A 26298-nucleotide genomic window follows, 5' to 3' on the forward strand; every position below is an offset into this window, starting at 1 on the left:
GAAAATTGTTGGAAACTGCATGGGAAGCCTGCTGATTTTGAGCAAAAACGAGCACAAAGACAGGGAAAACAAAAGGCTAATCTTTCTGAGACAGTTTCCACCACACCCTCTGCAGACGTTGGTTTTTCGCAGGAGGAGTTCGCTACTCTGCGACGTATTATGCAGTCTTCTACTGCCGGTACAGCCTCGACCACTGCTTCCTCTACTACCCCTACCAACTCCTACCTAGCTACTTCAAGATCTGGGGAAGGAGATTGGTCGTGGTAAATGGACTTTATTTGCTCGAGCCAATTGGAGGATCTACTTCTGCTTTGACTACATCTTCTAATCCGGTCCATTCGGTAATATCAGACCTTCATTAGTGGCACCGTAGGCTTGGTCAACCCCCTTTCAAATTTTGTCATTTTCTCTAGATTTGTTTTCCTGATACTTTTATCTTACCATTACAATTTCTTCCTTTCCAAGTTTCCCCATTGGAATTTCCTTTGTTATTATCTTCCCACATGTAACGCTACACGTGAGGGGGAGATTGAAGATGTCTACAATTCAAAGCCTTTCATGTAGACTTCCTTATGCGGAATTTGATCTTTGTTACCTTTGAAAGTTTGTCCCTTACCTTCGCAATCTTCTACTCCTTTGAAAGTTTGTCCCTTACCTTCGCAATCTTCCACTTTGGAGATCTAACATTGCTATAGATCTATCTTTTTGACTGTGCAGAACTTGATCTCTGTTAACCCTGGAGATTTGCCCCTTAACTTGACATCTTCCCTTCAGAGATCTAACCTTGCAAAAGACTTGTCGTTTGACCTTTGCAGAACTTGATCTCTATTACCTTTGGAGATTGTCACTTATCTTGACAAATTTTCCCCCTACCTTTGGAGATTGCCCCTTGGCAAACTTTCCCTTTAAAGATCTAACATTGCTACAAATCAAAACTTTCACTTTGGCTGTTTTACCCTAGCTATTGTTACCCCAAAAATATATTTTCCCTCAGATTTGTGCATAAATTTAGTCTTCTCAACATTTGAAGATTCTACTTCTTTACTTGGGCGTTCTTCCTTGGAGACATAAAGTTGCAGTAAAGATGAGGGCAATTCAAATGGAAGTCTATAAGGCAGACGTAATCTATAAGTTTGAAGATCAAATTGCTGATGTTTACCTAGACAGATGTTTTATACTTTTTTGGTCAAGTTGGACATGTGTGATATCCATGCCTCAACTTGAGGGGGAGTGTTGGATTCTATTAGGAGTCTAATAAGAGTTTGTATAGGAATTAAATTAGAGTTTGCATTCATGTAAACTTCTATTCCTTGTAATAGTCTACTTTCCACTTTATTATAAATAAAGGGCTTGAGATCATGGATCAATAAGCCACACCCAATAAACAAAAACCAACACTAAAAACAAAAAAAAAAAAAAAAAAGGGAGGGGGGGTGGGTTTGGTTATTTAAAAAAAAAAAAAAAAAAGGGGGGGGGGGCCCCTTCCGCTATCCCTGCTCCACCCCCCCCCCTCCCACCTATACCATCTCAAAAAAAATAAAAATTAATTATTTCTCCCCCCCCCCCCCCCCACTAACCCCCCCCCCCTTTTTATAAAACCGGGTTCACAACCCATTAAAACACACCACAACAATTCTTGGATGATGTCAAAGAATCGAATGGAGGAATTAGAGGTTAGCGTGAGAGATATGAAAGAGAAGATGGGGGCGATTGCTCTGCAAGTGGATAAGGGAGAAAGAGCTAATGAGGAGTTCAGGGAGGAATTGAGAACCTTACTACAAAAGAGAAGTCCATGGAGGTGACTTCTCAGTCGTCGGAGGTAATAGAGGTAGGTCGAACTCTAGATCGAGAAGGTGAGACAAAGAGCAACAGGAACATCTTCCAGGGCAACTTGAAATGCCAACATTTGTAGGAGAGGACCCGATGGGGTGGATCACTATAGCAGATTGTTTTTTTGACCTATACAAACTAGAAGAGGAGAAACTCAGAGCAGCAACGATATGTTTCAAAGGGGCTGCTCTAGGATGGATGCGATTTAGGGAATTGCAACAGCCTCTGCGATCTTGGAAGGGGTTGAAAGAGGCTTTAATCCAGCGCTTCTGTTTGGCACAGATGCAAACTCCCCAAGAAGCGCTGATTACACACCGTCAAATAGGCACCATCGCAGAGTATAGGGGAGGGTTCGAAGTCCTCACAACAGCAGCCGGAATAGTGGAAGAAGGCTGGCTTCAGGGGGTGTTTCTTGCTGGGCTAAACGATGACATCAGGGCAGAAGTGAAGCTGTTTAGGCCCACATCATTAGCCCAACTAATGGACCTGGCCCAAGCTGTTGAAGCATGTAATTTGGCTGCTAAATACCCCAGAAAAAACAAATTGGGCCCAAACAACTCAATCAGCCCAAAGCCCATCTCAGTGGTATTTCAATTTAGGCCCAACTAATTCTGTTGGACCACCTAGCAACCCAGGAAATAATCTTAACCAGGTTGTAGCAGTTCGACTGACCCAAAAGGGAAGTGAACCAGCATCTTCCTCTTCACAAATCTCGACTGCAACTACCGCTTCGACAGCAAACTCCAGCAGGTCACGATGGCTCTCTCAAGAAGAAATCAAAGACAAAATGACAAAGGCTAGATTTTAGATGTGATGGACCATACACTAGGGTTCATCGATGCCCAACAAGCAACTCCGAATGCTTGTGTTTCAAGAGGAGGATTAGGCAGAACTAGCGGTGGCTATTGCAGAGATTGAAAGAGAAAATAGAGGAGCCGAGTTAGAGCCAATGTTAGAGGCAGAGCTTTCAAACACATCTCTGGTAGGAGTCGACTCACCAAAGACCATGAAATTGAGAGGGCTGATTAGCGGTCATGAAGGTCTGATTTTGGTGGATTGTGGTGCGACTCATAACTTGTGTCGACACAGCTTGTGGAAACCTTAGGTTTAAATGTGCATGAGAAGACTTTTCAAGTGACATTGGGCAATGGCATGCAAAATAAAGGGAGAGGTATATGTCGGGAAGTTATGATAACCATTGGGGGAGAGGTTTTTGCACTAGATCTACTTCCATTTGACCTAGGCAGTGTAGACATTATTTTGGGAGTAGAGTGGCTAGCAACACTTGTTGAAATCAGAAGCAACTAGCACCACCACACCATAAGTTTCGAATGGCGAGGAAAGAGTATTAACTCCTTATGGAGATCCCACCCTACTGCGAAAGGAGACAACTACAAAAAAAATTTGGAAAGACGTTGAAGCAGGGGGAGAAGGTTATTGGCTGGAACTGCAGCACACAGGTATGGAAGTTGGGAAGCAACCGGAAGACCCTAGCGTATTAGGGTTATTGCACAAGTTTGCGCATTTGTTTACGGAACCTACGAGACTGCCATTTCGTAGACCTCATGATCATACCATTAGGCTATTGGAGGGAAGTACACCCCCTAATATCCAACCTTACCGGTACCCACATGCCCAAAAGGATGAGATTGAAAGATTAGTGCAAGAAATACTAACGGCAGGATTGATACGACCAAGTGTGAGTCCCTACTCCAGCCCAGTCTTGCTAGTACGGAAGAAGGACGGTAGTTGGAGGTTTTGTGTGGACTATAGGGCCTTAAACAAACTGAAAATCCCTGACAAGCTCCCTATTCCAGCGATAGATTAATTATTGGACGAGTTGGGAGGAGCTACGGTGTTCACCAAGCTTGATTTGAAGTCAGGTTACCACCAAATATGAATGGCAAAAGGAGATAAAGAAAAGACTGCATTTTGCACACACAACAGACACTATAAGTTCCTTGTGATGCCCTTCGGACTTTCCAATGCACCGGCCACATTCCAATCACTGATGAATGAGGTATTCCGTGAGTACTTAAGGAAATTTATTCTGGTGTTTTTTTACGACATTTTGGTGTATAGCAGGTCCATGAAGGAACATTTGGTTCATTTACGAACCACTTTTAGTCTACTCACCAAACACCACTTGGTGGTCAATTCTACCCATACCGGAGAGGATTTGGGAAAATATTAGTATGGACTTTATTGGAGGGCTGCCAAAGACCAAGGGTGGCGATACGGTATTCATGGTGGTTGATCGGTTGTCCAAGTATGGACACTTTATAGCTTTAACCCAAGGTAAAAAATTCGATCGAAATGAACATTTCGACCTTGGAAAAGGTCGAATTTAGGTTTCGATCAATTTCACAATGGATACTTTTTTCCTGATTCTTGAAAACTCAATTTCGAGCCTCAAATGCACTCAAATTGATTTGGATTTTTGCATACTAGCTATTTCAAACATAATAAACACTATAATAACTACTAGTTTACTAAAAAACTCGAAATGTAACATCCAACATTCCGTATATGTACATGATCGGAGAGTTGTATTGTTATTACTTACAAGTTACAACTTACAACTTACAACTTGCTTACAAGTCTATTATATTCAAGCCTCGGGTCTCCCTCTTCCGTCTGCCCCCATCAAATGACAATATAACTCCCTGTGTTTGCCCCCGCCCATTAGTTTTGGACATAGTCATTGCACCTCCGTATGTGGCCTCATCCACTGCATAGATTCCCTAACGGTGGGAAGTTGTGAATCTCCAAAGGCTGGTGGTGGTGGGCCTTGTGGGCTGTGGAATAGTGTGGAGATCTGCTCGACAAATGAAAGACCACCCCTTTGGCTCTCGGGACTAGGAGAGGATAAGGATCTGATAAGGTCGCAGTGGGGACTCCGATTCGATAGTGGGAGGGACACCATAAGCTCCATCCGCTCCATAACCATAAGGCTCTAGTCGTGGTGCCGGCTCGACCCGAATCGATAGCCGGGAGGGACACCTATGGTCCATAACCATGGACCATAACCATAAGTCGACTCGATAGAACCAATACTCTCCACGCGTATCATATGGGACTCTGCGGCCTTGCCATCCGGATCCTCTGAGGTGGAGGAGTCTCTAGTATCATCAATGCTCATCGATCTCATAGATCCCACCAAGCTCTCGGCATCGGATGGACGGTGGACCCATATGATGGCGTGTCCTTGTGCTCCGCCATCTTTCTCCCCTTCCCCTTCCTCGATATGTGAGGACATTTTTGCCTCGAGATGCGGCTCCGGTATGGTCGAATCTGTGTCGCGTGGGTGGCGCTCTCTCCGTGAATCTCGGTGGTCGTCCTCCCCCTCGCTCTCACGTCCGGCGGGTGGTGGTGGTGGTGGTCTCTCCCTGGATCGCTGAATCCGATCACGAGGTCCCACACCCTCCTCATCCCCTCCATCATCACCATCACGTCATCATCATCACCATCATCGTCATCGCCGGAGGCTGAGTCACCTCGTTCTCGGTGTCGGACCGGATCAAATCCTCACTCGGGTGGATGCACTGGGTGTGGCACGGGACGGGCGGGCTCTGCTGTGGCCTCCCCTCCCGGGCCATGAGTCCCCCACATCAGCCCCCATCTCCTCTGCTCGACTATTGGGAAGACCTCCATCCTCATCCAGCAATCCGTCTCCACTATCCCCGATCCGGTCAACTCTTGGGTTATCATCATCATCCATCTCAAATATGTCGGCCAACTCGATATTGGTGCTCTCTCTGTCCATCCCTGTCTAATATGATCCTCTCTCGGTCTCGTATTATAGTGTAGGTAGACAAGGTCCTCTGGGCGCTTCACACCCAATCGGTTGCGCCTCTTTGAGTGAATGAGGCTGAAGGTGCTCCAATTTCGCTCACAACCGGTGCGGACATGTTTGGGAGAGCACTTTGCTTGCAATCCTACTCAGTTGTGTGAATCACGTCCAAATTGCAACCACCACTCAGCTGCAACAAACATAGACTCCAAGTCATTTTAATACTTAAATAACTAAATTAAAGATAGAATCATAGAATATAATAATTAAATGTATAATGTATAATGAAATAAATGAATGAACTTGCCTGCGAGGGCGGTTTCCCGTCCCGATACAGCCACAACGACCAAGCTCCCAGTGGCATCCCTAAAGCCTTTATCTAATATATAAAGAGAAAACAATAACTAGTTAGTACTTAGTAGTTACTAGTTACTACTTACTAGGTTAATGACTTAGTATAAAACTACGAATTGTGAATATCAAATGATTCTAATCACTATCTCACCTCCATAGGATGATTGCTTGTTTAGCTGTATCCGGTTCGAACTTCTCCACTACGGTTTGGACAGCATCCATCAAATCTTGCCTCATCCCAATATTGTCCTTGTAATGGTACTTGGGATTTAAATAGTATCTTTGTGTGTAAGAAAAGTATGTCATAAAAGGGAATAGTTATTGCTTAAGCCTTAATAGTGTGATAACATAATGAAAATTAAATTAAATACTAGACTTAAGTACCTAACAACTTAACAACTCACCAGCCTTATGCAGTGGATGCTGCACCATAGACTCCCATCTAATGTTGATGATTTGAAGGACTTTCTTGTTGCCGCGTGGGTAGACTCGAGCAACTTGCTGCTTCATCCTATCTCTGCGCAAATATGTGTGCTAGAGTAGGTTTTCTTTGTGATCTACCATCCTCAACACATTCACCACAGGCTCAAGCATCTTCACTACTATCCTCACATTGTGCCGAAACTCTCATCAAGGATAGTCAACTAGCTCTCCTTCCTCCCACCGATGAAGAACCCTCCCAGTTAAACCACTCCTCGATGCAAACATACTCCTAAGGCCGGTCTTCCTACTCTCAAGCTCTGCAGTGCTATCCAATTAGTAGCAAATCTGGTTATGCACGGCCTCACTAACTCACCCTGACACTTGTCCCTCATCATCCTTAATGCATAGGTGTGGTTATATATGAAGGTGCTAACATGTCGAGCTTGGTCCACCGTATTCTTCACAAGCTTGACCTTTCCAATCTCCTTCAACATTAAGTCAATGCGGTGAGCAGCAGGAGTCCAAAGAGCCTATTCTGTCCATCCATCAAGGCATCAGCCATCATACAAAGTTATAAAGTGTACATGTATATGTGTAATGTAAATATATGTATTTACAAATGAAAATTAATACTATATGTTTAGACTTTAGATACTGGAGTTCTCTTGCATCTTCAACCCAGCTTTCTTGTAGTTGGAGCCATTATCAGTCACAATTTGAACTACATTTTCCACTCCAACCTCCTTCACCACTTGCTTCAGTAATTTGTAAATGTATTTTGCATCCTTCTTCTCACCGGATGCATCTACTGCTTGAGAACACTTGTCCTCCCATCACAATTCAACATGAAATTGATGATGGTACTCTCTAGTGGGACCGGTCCAACCATCGGCCATCGAGTCACTCCATAATGATTCCACATGGGCTTTAATCCCTTAATGTATTCATTTATGTCCTCTTTATGCTTAGGCAAATACACATTGTATATCTCATATGGAGTGGGGCCCTGTACACCACTCCCGATTCTGCTTCTGCTCAATCATATCTCTGTAGTAGGGCCCCCGAGCTGTATGTCTTGGAACACTATGGTAATGCCCATTTGGAAAGCCATCCCCATTTCTCCTTCACACTCCCCCATAAGTGCTTCAACTTTCTCTGTTTATGCTCGGCCTGAAATAGGGCCGGATCATTGCGAAGAATCTCAGATCCGGATCTGTAGGATGTCTTGAGGGCTCGACCCTTGTGGGGCCCGTGGGATGGAGCCTCTGCCCGACACTCGATACCTCCTCATGGGACTTGGGAGCCACCTACACCTCCCATACCTGCGGCTCTCTAGAGGACCCACAACCCGGACCCCTCTGTTGCCTCCCGATGTCATCAATCCTCTGTTGCTCCCTACTCATCATCATCGCCCTCCTCGGCTGATCGGCCTCTGGATCGGGGTCATGCTCTCCTGGCTCATCCCTACCATAACCCTCGGGATCCGGAAGGTCATCTGCGGCATCCTCGAACTCATCCCTCTGTGTTCTCTTCTCTTTCCTCTTTTGCTTTCCACCACTAATATATGAGGCCATTGCCTTCTTGACCTCTCGGCACCTTTGGGCACCTGTTACATCCCTGTTGCCACCAGCTAGATGCACCTTCAATCTAGTGGCCCCACCTCCTCCTATTTGTTTCTTGCGTAATTACACTCACTCTTCCTCTTATCGTTTATCGGTGGCCTTCCATGATCCCAAGCTATGTCGACATCTTTAAAATAGAGTGCGATACAAGAAACACATACTAAGTATCTTGAAAAGCTCCACAATATGCTCCAAAAATGACATACATGCTTCTAATAATAACCTCCTATTTTTAAATATTAAAAAAAAATATGTATAACTATATAAGTATTTTTTTAATATATAAATAATTTTAAAATATATAAAATACACACTAACTATCTTAAAAATATCCACAACATGCTCAAAAATTGCATACATGCTTCCACTAATACTCTCCTATTTTTAAATTTAAAACAGAAATTAATTATTTTTTTAATATTTAAATATATTTTTTTAATTATTTAAATATATATTAAATACAGTAAAATTACATAATTAACAGAAAAAAAAATTAATTCAACACCATCACAACAATATGGTGTCTCAACTCTCACATACATCCATTTGAAGCTTATACATGTACTATACATAAACATTTTTAACAATATACATAATTTAGTAAATAATTTTTAATAACAGAAAAATAAAAAATAGTAGGAAGAATCAAAAAATAATTTTGACACTACAAATTCATAGATTATCACTCTAAAGTAAACATATATAAATTTGGAAGCAATCTAACATGATTTAAGGCACAAATGAAACAAAAATCAAAAAATGAGGAAGTTGGTTACTCACCTTGCAAGATTTGAGAAAATGCACAAATGGAGGAGCAAATCAAGTGTTTGAAGGAAATGGAATACTAGAAATTAGGTGTAGAAGCGGATGAAAACAAGAGAAATCAACAAAAAATTCAAAAGGAGGTCGAAATGGCTCGGCGATATGGCTCGGTGGTCGAAATGCCGTCGATATGTCGAAACGGGTCGAAGTGGGTATTTTATAGCCTCGCATGTGTCGTTTCGGCCCGATTGGTATCGGGCCGAAATTTCGACTCGTATCGACCAAATTTCGGTCGTACGAACGAATGGATACTTTTGTGCCTACTACTCAATTTCGTTTCGAGTTGGATTTTTGCGAGGCATTTCGATCGAAATTTCGACCATTCCCCCCCTCCCCCCCCCCCCCCCCCCCCCCCCCCAGCGGTTGTTGTTGTGGTGGGGGGGGGGGTGGTGGGGCCGTTGGTTCCCGGCGCCGGGGGTCGTGGGGGGGGGGGGGGTGGGGGTGTGTGTTGTTGTTGTGGGTGGGGGGGCCTGGCAGGCGCCGCCCCGCCCCCAAACCCGGCAGCCCCCCCCCCCCCCCGCCCGCCGGCGGGCCGCGGCGGGCGGCGGGCGGGGGGGGGGCTATCTTTTTTTTTTCCTCCCCCGCCCCCCCCGCGGGGGGGGGGGTGGGCCCCCCGGGCCGGAGGGGGGGCAAACCCCCCCCCCCCCCCCCGCCCCCAAGAGGCCCCCTTTCAGGTTGTGGTTGGGTGGGGACCCCCAGCCCTGTTGCATTGGGAAGACGGACGGTCCAAAATCGATAATGTTGATTTGTTCCTCCAGGTGCAAAATAGAGTGTTGGATGATCTCAAAGCTAACCTTCGGGTTGCGCAAGACCGAATGCGAGCTTCAGTTGATCCTCATCGTAGGGATGTGAGTTACCAAGTGGGTGAGGACGTCTTTCTCAAACTCTAGCCTTATCGCTTCAAGAAGCTCGCCAAGTGCCCCAATGAAAAACTTAGCCATCGTAACTATAGGCCTTTTCCGATATTGAACAAGTGGGGCCAGTAGCGTATCGCCTACTTTTACCTATTGGTTCGAAGGTCCATCCTGTGTTTCATGTCTCCCAATTGAGGAAGTTATTGGACAACATATTATTCCCCAACCACTCCCTTCTTGTTTGGCGGAGGATGGGGACATGCAGCTTATCCCTAAAGAATTGAGGGCTATTCATTTCTCTCCTCAAGGGGTGTTAGAAGTGTTGTTTAAGTGAAAAGGACTGCCACAATGTGAAAATACTTGGGAGGACTAGGACAAGGCAAATGACCAATTTCCTGATTTTCACCTTGAGGACAAGGTGAAACTGTTGGAGGGGAGTGTTGATAGGCCCCTCATATCTCATGTGTATTCTTGCAAGCACAAGAAAAGAGCTAGATTTGGCGAGCAGCAGTTAGGGAAAGAAATCAGATCTGGACCTGAGAAGGAGGTTGAATAAAGAATGAGGGGGGGGGGGGATGTTAGGGGGGGGGGGGGGGGGGGGGGGGGGGGTGTGTTTTGTGGGGGTTTTTTGTTGGGGGGGGGGGGGGGGGGGGGGGGGGGGGGGGGGGGGCCCCGGTGGGGGCCCCCTTTTTTTGGGGGGGGGTGGTTTGTTGTTGTTGTTGTTGTTGTTGTTGAAGAATATTTACTACTGAATAAGAGAGTAGGGAACTATCTACTATAAGTATTGGGGTGAGGGCTATTGCTCTTGGGTAGCTGTAGGGATGCCTACTACTGTGTTATTCTGACTTCTGGAGTTTATCAGTTAATAAAGTATATTTCTCTCACTATCTCCATTATTACTGTCAAGCTGTTTTGCTGAATCTGGGGTCTTAACAGGACCCCACTTAAATCTACAACTCAATCTCAAGATAAACAAGCAACATCAACACTACGATGGCTATTTTCATTAAGATGGAAATAACAACTGAACAAAACACTCTCAATGACTCAGCTGAATTGTAATTGCCGATAACCCAAAACAGAGCAATCAAAGAAAAACATCAAAACCCTAATCGAGAGATCCTTCTCTCCCAACAAGTTCAACTTGCTCTCTATTCCATAATTTCCTCACTTCTCTCACTCCCTCCTTTATGTACCAACATTCCTAACAACCTCTTACACCTCACACCAATTTCTTTTGCTAGGTGGCCCATCATGTGTTCTTCTGTCCTCAGCAAGGTTTTGGTTGATGCCCAATACTAATTTGCCACCTGTCGCTTGCTTGTTGGACTGGCTTTGGTCTCTTGTATTTGCTAGTGATGATGATCCACGCTTCTTCCTCTATTCTTACGTTTGTACACCCGAGTCACTAAAGGCTTATCACCTGGACTTAGAATTCAATTCTGAATTTAAATTACAGCTAGGGTTCAAAGTTGAATTTCATAACCCTAGCAGTATCCTTGCCTGCCCTTTCCTAAACCTTAAATCCAGCAAAATCAGCCCTATTCCTTCAACCGTAGGGTATTACAAACCCTAGATTACTGCTGGTTCACTGATTAAGATCCTTAGGATGAACCTTAGATTTAGGGCTTGCATCAATCAAGTAAACCCTAGATCCCTAGTTCACATCAGACCCTGTTTAACCCACCTCCACACAGACTCACCCAAACAGCAAAACAACCAGACAATTACAGCACCATAGAGAATACAATAAGAAATAGATATTAAAGCAGGGGAAATAGATGCATTTCATTCATCAGCAACAGAATACATAGTTACAATATCCATCTCCTCACTTATCTTCTACCTGAGAGCATAGCTCTCCCACTGCAAGCTGAGCTTGCCCCTCCCTTTTCTCACTACTTTCTCTCTCCCGCTCTCCCCTCCCTATATTTGCTAGCCCGAACTAAATCTCCTATATGGACCACCTTTTGCTGTAGCATCAGAGGTCTGCTGGAGTTTATGGCTACTCCATAATGCCACTCTGCCACCTGTCTCTTAATGCACTTTTGAATTGATCCTTGTCCTATCCCCTATGTGCCCAGCCCCCCCCCCCCCACAAATAAATAAATAAATAAAAATTGGTCTCTTAACAACACTTCCCCCTTCAGTTTCACCTTGCCCTCGAGTTGAAACCGAACTTTCCTTTCCAAATGTCATTAATTTAGTTGGACTAAAGAAAGTCGTTGTCCGCGAGCTCAAAAGACCCCTCTGTAAAACCAGTGTAAGGGAACCTGATCATTAAGGAAATATATGCATTTGTAGCAAACTCTCATCCCATTTTATAGCAGTAACTCTGTAACCTCAATACGTGAAAATTCTCCTTGCTGCCAAGTCTCTCTACCAAAAATTCCATCTAGAAGGATCCTATTCCATGCCAACTGATACCACACCTTCCACCCCCACTTTTTTGGGCAACCATAGTGTTCACACGCCCTATGGTTGTCTCATCTACTCCCATTCTGAAGGCAACAGTTGCAACCATGACAAGCAGTTCCACTCTTATAAATGATCTGCCAAACTCCTCAAGAGCTCTATTTGCCATTTGACCATGATAAATGCCAGCCTTGGTTCCTGCCTTCTTAAGTGACATGAAAATCTGCTTGGCATATGTTGAAGTATACACACTTTGGGCTATTTTACTGTTCACGGTACTGTTCAGGTGAACAGTAAAATCTGTTTTTTTACTGCTCACGTGAACAGTATTGTGCTATTGATGTAATTTTACTTTCTATTTCTAATGTAGGAGTCTTGCTACATAAGTTTTGGGAGTTTTTAGAAAGCATAGTTTCTATTTTCAGAACTTTATATTTTAGGAGCTAGGAAGTTACTAAAGCTGTAATTTTTTGTTTCCTTTTTCTAGAGGACAATTACTTGTCTCTCAAGTTGTATTAGATTCATTAGAAGCTATAAATAAAAGGGCTCTGTGATTCTAGACTCTAGTTACAATCACAGGCCTCTTCTACTGGTTCTTCATCTCTTTTCTCTTCTTCTTCTTCTCTCTTTTCTCTTTTCTCTGTTCAAGTTCAATTGCTGTTTTGATTATTTAAAGCTTGTCTACTAACATGGCATCAGAGCTTTTTTGAATCAAAACAGTGTTCTCAATATTCACTTCTGAAGTTTTTTTTTCTTTTCTGTTTTCCTTGGTGTGCAGCCACCTAATGCTTATATTATGGACTGTTAGATCATATATTCATGTGAACTGATCTTCTCTACCTATTACCTTACTCTTACACGTTCCAAAACTTGGATTAAATATTGTTTTCTACCTACCTTCGTTACCTCCTCTCTTTTTTTGCTGCACTTTGCAAACCTTTTTTTTCTCCTATTCGGTCCTAAGGTTGCAGAATTTTTTGTGCTCATTCTACCTCAAGTTTTGGAAAACTGATTTGAGTGATATCTACCTCAGTTTAATGTCTTCACTTACACATGACTCAACCATGAGTACGGCTAAATCTAAAGGATCTCAAGGAGATCATGTAAACATTCAAATTACATCCATCAAGCTCAAAGGTTGTTCTAATTACTTGTGGTCACAAGCGGTTCGGGTGTACATACTTGCAAAAGGTAAGCTTAAGTTCATTGAGGATGAACCTCCTGTTGAGACTGACAAATCCTATTTTAGTTGGATCCAACATGATGTGGAATAGTATGGAACCTGATATTGCAGTGAATGTTATGGTCCATAAGACTACAAAGGGAATATGGGATGACTTGCAAGAGACCCATTCCCAAGCTAAAAATATGACTCAGATTTTTAGTATTTATGAAAAGCTATTTCAATTTCAGCAAGCTGACAAGTCTCTGCAGGATTATTACAACTCCTTTAAAGGCATGATGGAGGAGTTGAATGTCTTTCAACCTCTCACCACAGATATAGAGAAGCTTAAGGCCTAATAGAATGACTTTTGTGTGTCCAAGTTTCTTGCAAGATTGAACCCTGAACTAAAATCTATCAAAGGACATCTTCTTGCTGGTGAGCATTTCCCTAACCTTAGTGAAACATATTATAGACTTCAATGTATTGCCTTGCCTGAAGGGAGTTCTCCAGAAAAAAGTTCTAAAGGAGAAAATTCAGCCTTCACTACCTCTCATGTAAGGGGATGTGGTCGTTGTTCAGGGGGAGTTAGCAAGTCTTCAAGAGGTCGGGGTGTTCAACTGTCTGATAAGACATCTCGACTTTGTACTCATTGCGGTAAAACAGGGCACTTAGTGGAAGCTTGTTGGGCTAAACATAGAAAGCCAGAGTGGGCCAAGCACCTTGCCAATCATGCCGTTTCTAATGGTGGTACTGATACTGTAGCAAACAAAAAATTACAGTTTTAGTAACTTCCTAGCTCCTAAAATAGAAAGTTCTGAAAATAGAAACTATGCTTTCTAAAAACTCCTAAAACTTATGTAGCAAGACTCCTAAATTAGAAATGGAAAGTAGAATAACATCAATAGCACAATACTGTTCACGTGAACAGTACACCGTGAGCAAAAAACAGATTTTACTGGTCACGTGAACAGTAAAAAACAGATTTTACTGTTCACGTGAACGGTACCATGAACAGTAAAATAGCCCAAAGTGTGTATACTTCAATAGCATATTTGACAGGTGTATAATATACGGTAGTTGAGTTAGATGAAGCAACATGTCCGGGGATTTGACCCACTAGCTCGTACACGAGCAAAAAACCATGACCATAACACTTAATCCCATAGAAATGGTTTTGCTGATCAAATGAACCAATCCGAATCATCTTGCTTGAGTATCAAGGCCCAATCCCTCTCTTGGTCGTCCCATTAAATGAATAACCAAGTTCTGTTTTCTAAGCCCATTTATCTCTTGATGGAAATCAAATAATAATGTGTGCAATCCAATACTAATATCCTACCCTTACAACCTAAAATCCGTTCTGGCAAATCAACAGTCTACACAGCCACCTGTACTAGGGATGGAAGAGTCACAAATTTGGTAGAGCATACTACAACCTGGTTAGAAGGTTTTGGAGGCGAAGGAAATTGTAGAACAGTCCTCTCGCCTCTGACCTTTGCTTATAAGAAGCTTTTCTGGAGAATTGAGATAAGGTATGAATCGAGTTCCAATCCAAAAAGACTTATGATGTAGGAGGTTTCAATCCCTTTCTTCTCAACCGTAGTCAAGAGTCAAGGAAGCAATAGAAACACCCAAAAGAACATCACATAATTTGCCCAACTGCTTGTACTCCTTCCTGAAATCATGTCCCTATTCTGATTCACCATGCGCTTCATCAACCTCCTACAAGCAAATTCCCACTGCCAACCCTCTGGGATCATCTTCGATGACAAGATGTAATGCCACCGCCATCAGAAGCAAGGCATCCTCCCTTGCCACCGCCATCTATTCCTAGTGGTTCTGATGTGTGGCCCTAATTATCAAGTTGAAGGTAGAAGATGTAGGGATAGTGTCTCTCTGACCTTAGGTATAGTGTTTCACAAATGGGCCATAGGTTTTCTGGGCCCTGTGTATCTCTTAGCCCACCCACTAGGTTAGGCCTAGCATTCCTATTTATAGCCCTACTATAGGACTTTATCAGATGGATCAGTCTCCTCATTTGATGGGCCTTCAAATTGACCCATCTGATGTGAACCATTAGGTCACACTTGTGCACCGGGCATTGGGTCTGAGACAAACTGGACCTAACTTGGGCCCATGGGCCCGTGTAACTAAGCCGCCAGCCTCTAGGGTTTGAACCAACCTTATGGACTGACTTAAGAGGGCTGGTTTGAGTAATCGAACCTCTCCTCTATTTTCTTCTCCGAATCCAGTGAGGTACGACCCTCGTGAACAGTTTCTCTCCCATGCCCTCTATTCCATGCCTTTTTTCGATCCATCTTTCCGCCTACTGTTTGTCCCAACTTCGCAATTAGTATCCCCAACATCAACCTGGTGGATGTTGAAATCCTAAATCTATTTTGTGCCTTTCCCATCACCGAGGTTGAGTTCCAGGTTTTCCTTGAAGCTCTTCCAGTCAAGCTCTGACCAGCTTCTCCAGTATAACCACTCCAAGGCATTCCCTTCCAAATGTTGGAGAGCCACTCCCAACCGATTCGCACACATGATCTAGTGTTCCCAACAGAAGAGCATGACCTCTGTAAGCCATCATGCACTCTCCCTTTAACGGAAAACGGAGACAGACCAGTAGCATATCACCTCCCTGGGATCGTAAACGGTCTGATATCACCTTGTTAAGACCCTGCTTAACCCAACCCCTCACACAAATGCGAACAGCAAGACAACCACACAATCACAGCACCATAGAAGATACAGTAAGAAATAGAGATTAAAACAGGGGAAATGGATGTATTGCATTCACCAGCAGCAGAGTACATAGTCACAGTATTCATCTCCTCACTTTGTCCCCTTACTTATCTTCTACCCCAGAGCACAACTCTTCCACTGCAAGCTCAGCTTGCCCCTCCTTTTTCTCACTACTTTCCTACGTTCCCTTCTTTGCTCCTCTCCCTATATTAGCAATCATAGCCCTAACTCACTCTCCTACATGGACCACCTTTTGTGTAGTCTCAGGTCTGTTGGAGTGTATGGCTGCTCCCCAGAGCCACTTTACCCTTTGTCTCTTGCTGCATTTTTTTAGTTGATCCTGTCCCCTAAGTTCCCAGACCCCCCCCCCAATAATGGTGTCTTAACAGGGCCACATATGGCAAGTGAGGGGCATTGTTGTCAAGGTGTCCAGTCTCTACTCTCCCACTATGTTCGCTGGTTTTGCGGCTTTTGCCTAGGTGATGCCTTGCTTTTTACCCCCCCCCCCTTAAATGCCATGATTCACCTAGATGCAGTGATGACTATGATGAGGGGAAGTGTCAGAAACAATCCCACATCAAAGAACACTTGGACCATGCCTCATAAACCAGTTGAGCCTCTCCACCTGATAGTCTAAGCTTTTGGATTGGATAGTTCAGCATCCTTCTCATGGTTAACATTATGAAATCAGAGAGCTCACTTGGAGAAATAATCTAATTTATCAACCTGAAAAGCCCTTTCCTTGTGTTTGTGTCCATTTTATATGTGTTTCCGCAAGGCCTCAGCGAAGCCCAAATAAAGCTGATGCCCATTTTATCTACTTGTGACATTCCATGAACCAGTACTCAATTTAAATATTCAGAAAACCAGCCAAATCTGAGCTAAAATGCTGGTTGGTTCAGACACTGTTGGGGAACCAAATCAAGTTGCAACCCATGTGATTTACATATGTTTGCAAAGGCTGTCCGATGTCAAAGCTTACACTTTCTAAATTAAGTAGTCATTGACTTTCATCCTGGTTTTCAGAAGTGAAGTATGTCTATCAGCCAATAAAGATTTCATTCGGAGAAAAAATACTTCAGGTACTCTAATTATGACTCAGTTGTATAAGAGATCTCCTAGTTAATGCTTTTCTGATTTCATGATTGCTTATCTACTGAATGTTGGAGTGAAACGCTGCAGATTACAAACACTTACTTTTTTGAAACAACACGAGATTTGGAGTTTTGTTGGGTTGTCCATGGTGATGGATCGGTCATCGGAACAGGGATACTCTCTCTTTCAACAATGGAACCTCAGAGCAGTTATCATTTTGAATGGGATTCAGCTCCATGGTCTTCTATATGGGCCTTATCATCTGCAGCTGAATTATTTTTGACAATTACTACTAAACTTTTAAAATCTACTCGCTGGGTCGAAGCTGGCCATGTCCTTGCTTCCACACAAATCCAGTTGCCCTCCAAAAGAACATCTCTTACTCATGTATGTTTTACTCATGCTTCATCAGTTTAACCTTGACAGTGTCTTTGAATAGTCAGGGATTTTTCATTGAATTTACAAATGAACGTGCTTTCCAGGTTATGAAGTTGGTTGATACTTCACTGCAAAGTGAACTTCTTGGGGATACAATCAGAGTCAGCAACCAGCATTTCTGGGACATAAGAATAAATGCCCAAGAGGGAACAATAGAGAGATGGACGGTAACCTTCATTCCTACCCTTTCTTGATGTAGGCTCTTCCAAATCCAATATACTAACGTAGAATTGCAGTTATGAAGTTTTACAAAGCTTCCATCAAAATTATGAAGTATAATGGGGTTGTTTCAACTTTCAAAGTTCCTGTTAGAATCTCTTGCCATGGAATTTTATTTCAATGGTTCGAATTTCAGTAACTGACAAGTCCACCTGAAACTTGGCCAAGTTCATTGGATGCAAGATTTTAGGTAAAGACTCGTGAAACAGACTCTATATAAATTGCAGATTCAATTGGTTGTGCTGTTCACAGTTTGCCCTAGTAATCAGTTTAGTTTCTATATTTGATAGAAATTGCTGGGAAGAACTACAGACTGTGTTCCTTAACGACCAAAGCCTGCTTTTTTTGTAATGGAAGAAGACAAACTAGAATATTCTAGGATAAAATGCCCTTATACCTTTTTTTGGGGGGTGATAAAAGAATCCATTTCCAAAGAGAAAAAGGACGACAGATGCCTCCCTTTTTTCTTTTTTTAGCTAAGCCTCAAACAGAAGAGGCAGAGATTTGGAGGGAGACAAAGAGAAGACCCTAGGCGAAACAATATCCCACTCCCTCAGGATGTGTAATAAACTGGATAGGATTCGTATGCAAATCACTAAAAGCCTCTTTTGTTGTTATACGTTGGTCTCCATTTTAGTGTCTATGCATTTTACGTGTTAAAAACTTACAATTACTTATTTTTATTGTTCATTGGTCGAAAAGTGCATTTTCATTGTATTTTGATTTTGACCATTTTCATGTGTGTTTGCACAGTTCAGTCTGAATACCTGATATGATACAAAAATGGTATGAACAATATGCCTCTTATCACCCAACCAATACAATACTCACTACCAATACTTTAAACCTTCCGGATCAGTGGGAAGTTGATGAATATTGAGATCCTTCACTTTCTATTGAAGACATTGGAGTAGTGAGAGATTTGGATTTCACTACTCTGACCCTCCACAATTCTTACTTTAGTTACCACACCATCATACACATGGAACAAAATTCGACTGAAATTAACGAAATTTCGGTTGAAATGTCTGCACTTTTCCAAATCGAAACAAAATACAGGAGAGGAACATAAAGTGTCCCATATTCGGTCGATACGATACGATATTTCAACCGATACTGTAGGTATCGTATTTTGACCGATACTGTATCGAGCCAAAACGACATAATGGTAAGTTATAAAATGTCCATTTTCGAGCTGTTTTTCGACCTAGCGTCATTTTTGGCCATTTCGAGCGATATCGCCCTTACAGTTTCAACCCTATTTTATTTTTATTTTTTTATATATTTCTCTTGCTTTCATCCCTATTTTCACCTAATTTCTACAACTCCATTTCATTCAGACACTAGATTTGCTCCTCCTTTTGTGGATTCTCTCAAATCTTGTAAGGTGGGTAACCAACTTACTAATTTTTTTGTTTTTGTTTTGTTTGAAACTTAAATCTTCTTGGATTGCTTCTAAATTTACTTTAGAGTGTTGATATATAAATTTGTAGTGTCAAAATTAATTTTTTATTCTTCCTAAATGTATATGTATAGCAGATGTATGAACTTCAAATTAATGTATGTGAGAGTTGAGAAACCATATTGTTGTGATGGTGTTGAATCAATTTTTTTTTCTGTTAATTATGTAATTTTACTGTATTTAATATATATTTAAATAATTAAAAATATTAAATATTAAAAAATACTAATTAATTTCTGTTTTAAATTTAAAAATAGGAGAGTATTAGTGGAAGCATCAAGCATGTATGCAATCTTTGGAGCATGTAGTGGTGCTTTTTAAGATAGTTAGTGTGTATTTTATATATTTTTAAATTATTTATATATTAAAATACATATATATATATATATATTTTTTTTTTTAATAGGAGGTTATTATTAGAAGCATGTATGTAATTTTGGAGCATATTGTGGAGCTTTTCAAGATACTTAGTGTGTATTTCTTGTGTCAAGCACTCTTTTTCAAAGATGTCAGACATAGCTTGGCAACATGGGAGGCCACTGACAGCTGATAGGAGGAAGAGTGAGTGTAATTACTGCAAGAAACAAATAGGATGAGGTGGGGCCACTAGACTGAAAGTGCATCTAACTAGTGGAAACAGGGATGTAGTAGGGTGCCAAAAGGTGCCCGCAGAGATCAAGAAAGCAATGGCCTCACATATTAGTGGGGGAAAGCAAAAGAGGAAAGAGAAAAGAACTTATAGGGAGGAGTTCGATGATGCATGCTTAGATGACCTTCCAGATCCAAAGGATTATAGTCTGGATGGGCCAGGAGAGTATGGATGTGACCGTGAACCAGAGGCCGAACAGATTAGTAGGGCGATGATGATGAGTAAGGAGCAACAGAGGGTTGATGACATGAGGAGGCAATAGAGGTTTCTGGGTTGTGGGTCCTCTAGAGAGCCAGCAGGTATGGGAGGCACAGGCAGCTTCCAAGTCCCTATGAGGAGGAGTCAGAGTGTGAGGCAGGAGGTTCCTATCCCACTGGCCCCTACAAGGGGTTGAGTTTCGTCAGCACATCTTATAAATCCAAATCTGGAGATTTTTCGTAATGATCCGGCCCTATTTTGGAGGCCTGAGAATAAACAAAAAAGTTGAAGCACTTATGGGGGAGTGTGGAGGAAAAAGTGGGGATGGCTTTTTCCAAATGGGCTTATTATCATAGTATTCTAGCACATACAACCGAAGGGCCCTACTAAAGGGATATGATTGAGGAGATAGGCAAGGCTGGGAGTGGTGTACAGGGACCCACTCCATATGAGATATATAATGTCTATTTGCCTAAGCATAAAGAGGACTTAAATGAGTATATTAATGGATTAAAACCCATATGGGCTCATTATGGAGTGACTATGATGGCTGATGGTTGGACTGGTCCCACTAGACAGTCCATCATCAATTTCATGTTGAATTGTGATGGGAGGACAGTGTTCCTCAAGTCAGTAGATGCATCTGGTGATAAGAAGGATGCAAAATATATTTATAAATCATTAAAGCAAGTGGTGAAAGAGGTTGGAGTGGAAAATGTTATCCAAATTGTGACTGATAATGGCTCCAACTACAAGAAAGCTTGGTTGAAGATGCAGGAGAACTCCAAGTATCAAAACATATAGTATTAATTTTTATTTTTAAATACATATATTTACATGCATAATTACATTACATGTACACTTTATGACTTTGTATTGATGCCTTGATGGATGGACAAATATAAGCTCTTTTGGACTCCATATGCTGCTCATTGCATTAACTTAATGCTATAGGACATCGAAAAAGTCAAGCTTGTGAAGAAGACCGTGGAGCAAGCCCGACAAGTTAGTACCTTCATTTATAACCACACATATGCATTAAAGATGATGAGGGACAAGTGTCAAGTGTCAAGGTGACTTAGTGAGGCTAGGCATACCGGATTTGCTACTAATTAGATAGCACAAGAGCTTTTGGAGTAGGAAGACTGGCCTTAGGAGCATGTTTGCATCAGAGCAGTCTTTCAGTTGGGAGGGTTCTTCATCTGTGGGAGGAAGGAGAGCACAGTTGACCATACTCGATGAGACTTTTTGGCATAATGTGAGGATAGTGGTGAAGATGCTTGAGCCTGTGGTGCATGTGTTAAGGATGGTAGATCAACAAAGAAAACCTACTCTACCACACATCTTTGCTGCAGTAGAGAGGATGAAGTAGCAAGTTGCTCAGATCCACCCACACGGCAACAAGAAAGTCCTCGAAATCATCCAAGTTAGATGGCAGTCTATGTTGTAGCATCCATAGTATAAGGTTGGTGAGTTGTTAAGTCTAGTATTCAATTTAATTTTCATTATGTTATCACACTATTAAGCATTAACTATTCTCTTTTATGACATACTTTTTCTTACACACAGCATACTATTTAAATCCCAAGTACCATTACAAGAACAATCTTGGGATGAGGCAAGATTTGACGGATGCCGTCCAAACTGTAGTGGAGAAGTTGGAACCGGATCCATCTAAACAAGCAATCATCCTTATGGAGGTGAGATAGTGATTTGAATCATTTGATGTTCAAAATTTATAGTTTTATACCAAGTCATTAACCTAGTAACTAGTTATTCTTTTTTCTCTTTATATATTAGATAAAAGCATTTAGGGATGCCACTGTGGAGCTTCGGTCATTCCGTGGCCGTATCAGGACGGGAATCCGCCCCTTGGGGTAAGTTCATTCATTTTTTTCATTATATATTTAATTATTTTATTCTATCTTTAATTTAGTTATTTAAGTATTGAAATGACTTGGAGTCTATGTTTGTTGCAACTGAGTGGTGGTTGCAATTTGGATGTGACTCACCCCACTTGAGTGCGATTGCAAGCAAAGTGCTCTCCCAGACATGTTCGACACCTGGTTGTGAGCGAAATTGGAGCACCTTCAGCCTCATTCACTTAAAGAGGCGCAACCGATTGGGTTTAAAGCTTCTAAAGAACCTTATCTACATACACTATAATATGAGATTGAGGGAGGATCATATTAGACAGGGGATGGACAGAGAGAGTAACAATATCGAGTTGACCGACATATTTGAGATGGATAATGATGATAACCCAGTAGCTGACTGGATCAGGGACAGTGGAGAGCCATTGCTGGATGAGGAGGGAGGTCATCCCAATAGACAGCTTGCAGAGGAGATGGGAGCTGATGTGGAGGACTTCATGGCCCAGGAGGGGAGTGCACATGCAGCACCTGCCCGTCCCTTCGTGCCACACCCTAGTGTATCCACCCAGAGTGAGGATTTGATTGTCTGGTCCAACACTAAGGATGATGTGACTCAAGTCTCCGGCGATGACAACGATGGTGATGACAATGGAGGGGATGAGGAGGGTGTTGGACCTCGTGATCAAGATTTAGCTAATCCTAGGGACAAACCACCACCACCACCAGTACGTGAGAGTCAAAGGGGGGAGGACATCCACCGAGATTCACAAGCGAGAGTCAGTTCACCCACGCAACACAAGATTCAAACCATACTGGAGCTGCATCTCAAGGCCAAAATGTTTCCTCTACATATTCAAGGGGAAGGATAGACAACACGGCTATAGCACAAAGGACACACCATCATATGGGTCGTACCGTCCAGCTGATGCCGAGAGCTTGGTGGGATCTATGAGATTGATGAGCATTGATGATTCTAGAGACTCCTCCACCTCCAAAGGATTCAGATGGCATAGGCCTACAGAGTCCTCATATGATACTATTGTGGAGAGTTTTGGTTCTACTGGGTCAACTTATGGAGCTTATGGTTATGGACCATATGGTGTCCCTCCTGGCTATCAGACTCAAGGTCAGCGGCATCAGCCACTAGTGGAGCCTTATGGTTATGGAGCTTATGAAGCTTATGGTGTCCCTCCCACTGTCACCTATCGGAGTCAGTCACTGGAACCTTATTATCAATATGGACCTTATCCTTATGTTGACAGCTAGGGTGCTCCTTCATTTGTTGAGCAAATCATCTACTCTATTCCACAGCCACCACCAGCCTTTCCATATGCAGTTAAGCCAATTCCTTATTTGGAGATTCACAACTTCCCACCGTCAGGAAATCTTAGGCATGTGGATGAGGCCACGTCCAGAGCTGCAGTTGCTGACTACGTTGACAACTATATGGGGCAATCATCATGGGACTTGTGTTGTCATTTGTATGGGGTGCAGATGGAAGAGGGAGACATGGAATAGAGTAGACTTGTAATTGGTAACATTCTTGCTTCTTCTTATATGTAGTATATACTTGGAAAGTTGGATGTTACATTTTCAATGGTTTTTTTTGTAAACTTGTAGTTCTATAGTGTTTATTATGCTTGAAATAGGTAGTATGCAAGAATCCAAATCATTTTGAGTCCATACGAGGCCCGAAACTAAAGCTCCAAATTCCCAAAAAAAAATGTTCAGTTTCGGTGAAAATTTCGGCCATTTGCAAGGTCGAAATTCAAGTATCAATTGAAATTTGTTCCTTGATCATACATATCTTTTATTATGTCCACATTTATACTTGCAACACTTCCCCAAGACATACTGGATTAAATATCTAATTACTCTCTCATAGGCTTTCCCTATGTCACTCTTTACCTGAATCTTTCCATGAACCTCTTAAATACATGGATATCACTTTTATTTTTGTAAATCAGGACCAGAATGCTTTTCCTTCATCCATTTACAATTTTCCTACTGCTCTTAATCTTATTAAACAACTTAGTTAGCAAGGTAAGCCACCATTTACTAAGCACCTGCAAACCTCTATTGGGACCCCATTTGGGCCTGAAACTTAGGTTTTTTTCATATTTATTAGTGATTTATTTTACTTTGGAGAGCATATATATATATATATGCACATAGAAGAACTAAGAAAACAAGAATTAATTAGGAGATTAGATTCTAAACACAGATTTGCTGCTTTTATAGTTAAGAAACATAGTGAACAAGTCAGGGGTAAAAGTCGAATGGTAATGAAATTACAAAAGACTAAATGACAATACTGAAGAAGATGCTTATGTAATCCCTTATAAAGATAGTTTAATTAACCATATTCAAGATTGTGATATAGCCTAAGACTATCCTTACACTGGTCACAGGAATTCTCCTATTTCCAAAAGCTGAAGAGCAGAGCTGGCAGTTCTCATGCATTATTTGTCAATTCAAATTGGCCACTTCCTAATCTCAATGGTCAGAGCTTTATACATGACCCACCTGATGAGCTAACTATTCCTATAACTCCAAGGTCTTTTGTCTTATATCAGAAAAAAAGAGTTTAAGGGGATCCTGCATATATATATAGGAAGACTCTATCCCTTGCCTGGCCAATGAAGAAGGCATCTCGGACAAGGAAAGGAGATTGGGGCTAGACCGAATAGTGCGCTGCAATTACCATTTCATTGCTTCTATCTCATAGTACGGAGTAGAAGATAGGGTCTTAGTTCTTTCATGGTTCCCAACGGGACGTACTTTGTCCTCAATTGGTCGGGCTAGATGTGCTACCCGGCTGCACATTCTTTGCATTCATCATGCGGTTTCGCCAAGATGTTGATTCTTCCTCTCCTCTACTGGGATTGACTCGCAAGGAGGGGTTCTGGTCTTTAGGCTCGCTTGCAATAATACTTCTAAACTACACGCTGCCTACACTAGAAAGAGACAGAGTCTACGGAACTAGTTACGAGAGCCAGTGAGCAACATCGGTGCTAACTTTGACCTGGTCATCTTCACTAATACGGGCTATCTGATCCGATCAACTGCGTAAGCCGTAGCGCCCATATTCTTCCTCTATGAGCGAGAGTCTATCCAGATCTATGGATCTCCCCAACATCCAAGCGAGACTCCATCCAAATTTGCCACTCGTTGGGCGACACCTTCTTTTCTATGAACACCCCACCGCTGCACTGAATGATGAACTTTGCCAGTCTTCGCCTCCAACCCAACCAAGAGAGAACACATGGTCAACCCAAGCCCTTACCCGTTGCTACCATAAGTATTCATCTCTACTTCGTCTAGTCGAGAAGGGAGGGGAACTTGACTGTGACTCTTCTATTACGTTACGGAGAAGTCCATTCTCGTCAACTCATGATCAATCTATCGGTCAATCGTAATAAGGGTATGCATCCCATGCAAGCGGTCTTTGCCATGTGGGGAAATCTCTGGACCTGAAGGTAGGGCTGGGGCTATCATATATATATAAATCTTGAATATGGTTAATTAAACTATCTTTATCAGGCATTACATAAGCATCTTCTTCAGTATTGTCATTTAGTCTTTTGTAGTTTATTATCATTCTACTTTTACCCCCGACTTGTTCACTTTGTTTATTAACTATAAAAGCAGCAAATCTATCTATGTTTAGAATTTGATTTCCTAATTAATTCTTGTTTGCTTAGCTCTTCTATGTGGATTTCAAAATCTTCTTCATCCTTAAGAGTATGTTTATTATTTGTTGTTACTATTCTTAGTTCTAAACTTACAAAGGGTTTTATCTTTTTCTCAATGTTTTAAAGGATTTTTTCCAATGATTTCTAATTTTTCTAATTTGCTAATGGTATCTTCTATATCTGAATTGATTAAAGTCTGATATAATTCTTTTGGATGTAGTAAATTTTCAAAATCCTCTAAGTCTACTATGCACAAATTTGTTTCGTCTACTTCTTCTGTTTCTTCTAAATTTGGGGTTTCTTTGCTTTGTTGTTTACAAGCTCCTTTTATTTCACATGTACATTCTTCTTCATTTCCTAACTGTCTTTGTTTATTCATATTTTTATAAAATTCTGCTATGTTTTGTTTTTGGTGGGTTTTTTCTAAAATTTTCTCCTCTTACCCACTTTGGAGAGCCTATACATGTGTGTGTGTGTGGGTGGGTGGGTGTAAGCTGGTGTCTCGATGTTAATGCCTTCTTCAAGTCTGCTATAACTCGGAATGTCTTCATTGATTGGGTTGTAGAAATACCTTAACCATCTTTCTTTGATGTCCTCATTCCTTACCGGTACTTTTCCATCTTCACTTTTAATACATGTAACACA

General features: G+C 41.9%; 1 protein-coding gene across 1 annotated transcript in view; it reads left to right on the top strand.

The window, feature by feature from the left end:
• Positions 1 to 26298, top strand: part of LOC149001909 (glycoside hydrolase family 2 protein) — a 76770-nt gene that overhangs the window by 48135 nt on the left and 2337 nt on the right. The window contains exons 14-16 of the mRNA XM_089137292.1: positions 17050 to 17105; positions 17206 to 17505; positions 17601 to 17723. Of these exons, the coding sequence (XP_088993418.1) occupies positions 17050 to 17105; positions 17206 to 17505; positions 17601 to 17723 (479 nt within the window). The remainder of the gene's footprint in view (positions 1 to 17049; positions 17106 to 17205; positions 17506 to 17600; positions 17724 to 26298) is intronic.

This window comes from Hakea prostrata, chromosome 10, assembly GCF_041222555.1.
Source record: "Hakea prostrata isolate BN-2017 chromosome 10, UWA_Hpros_2, whole genome shotgun sequence".
Taxonomy (NCBI): Eukaryota; Viridiplantae; Streptophyta; class Magnoliopsida; order Proteales; family Proteaceae; genus Hakea; species Hakea prostrata.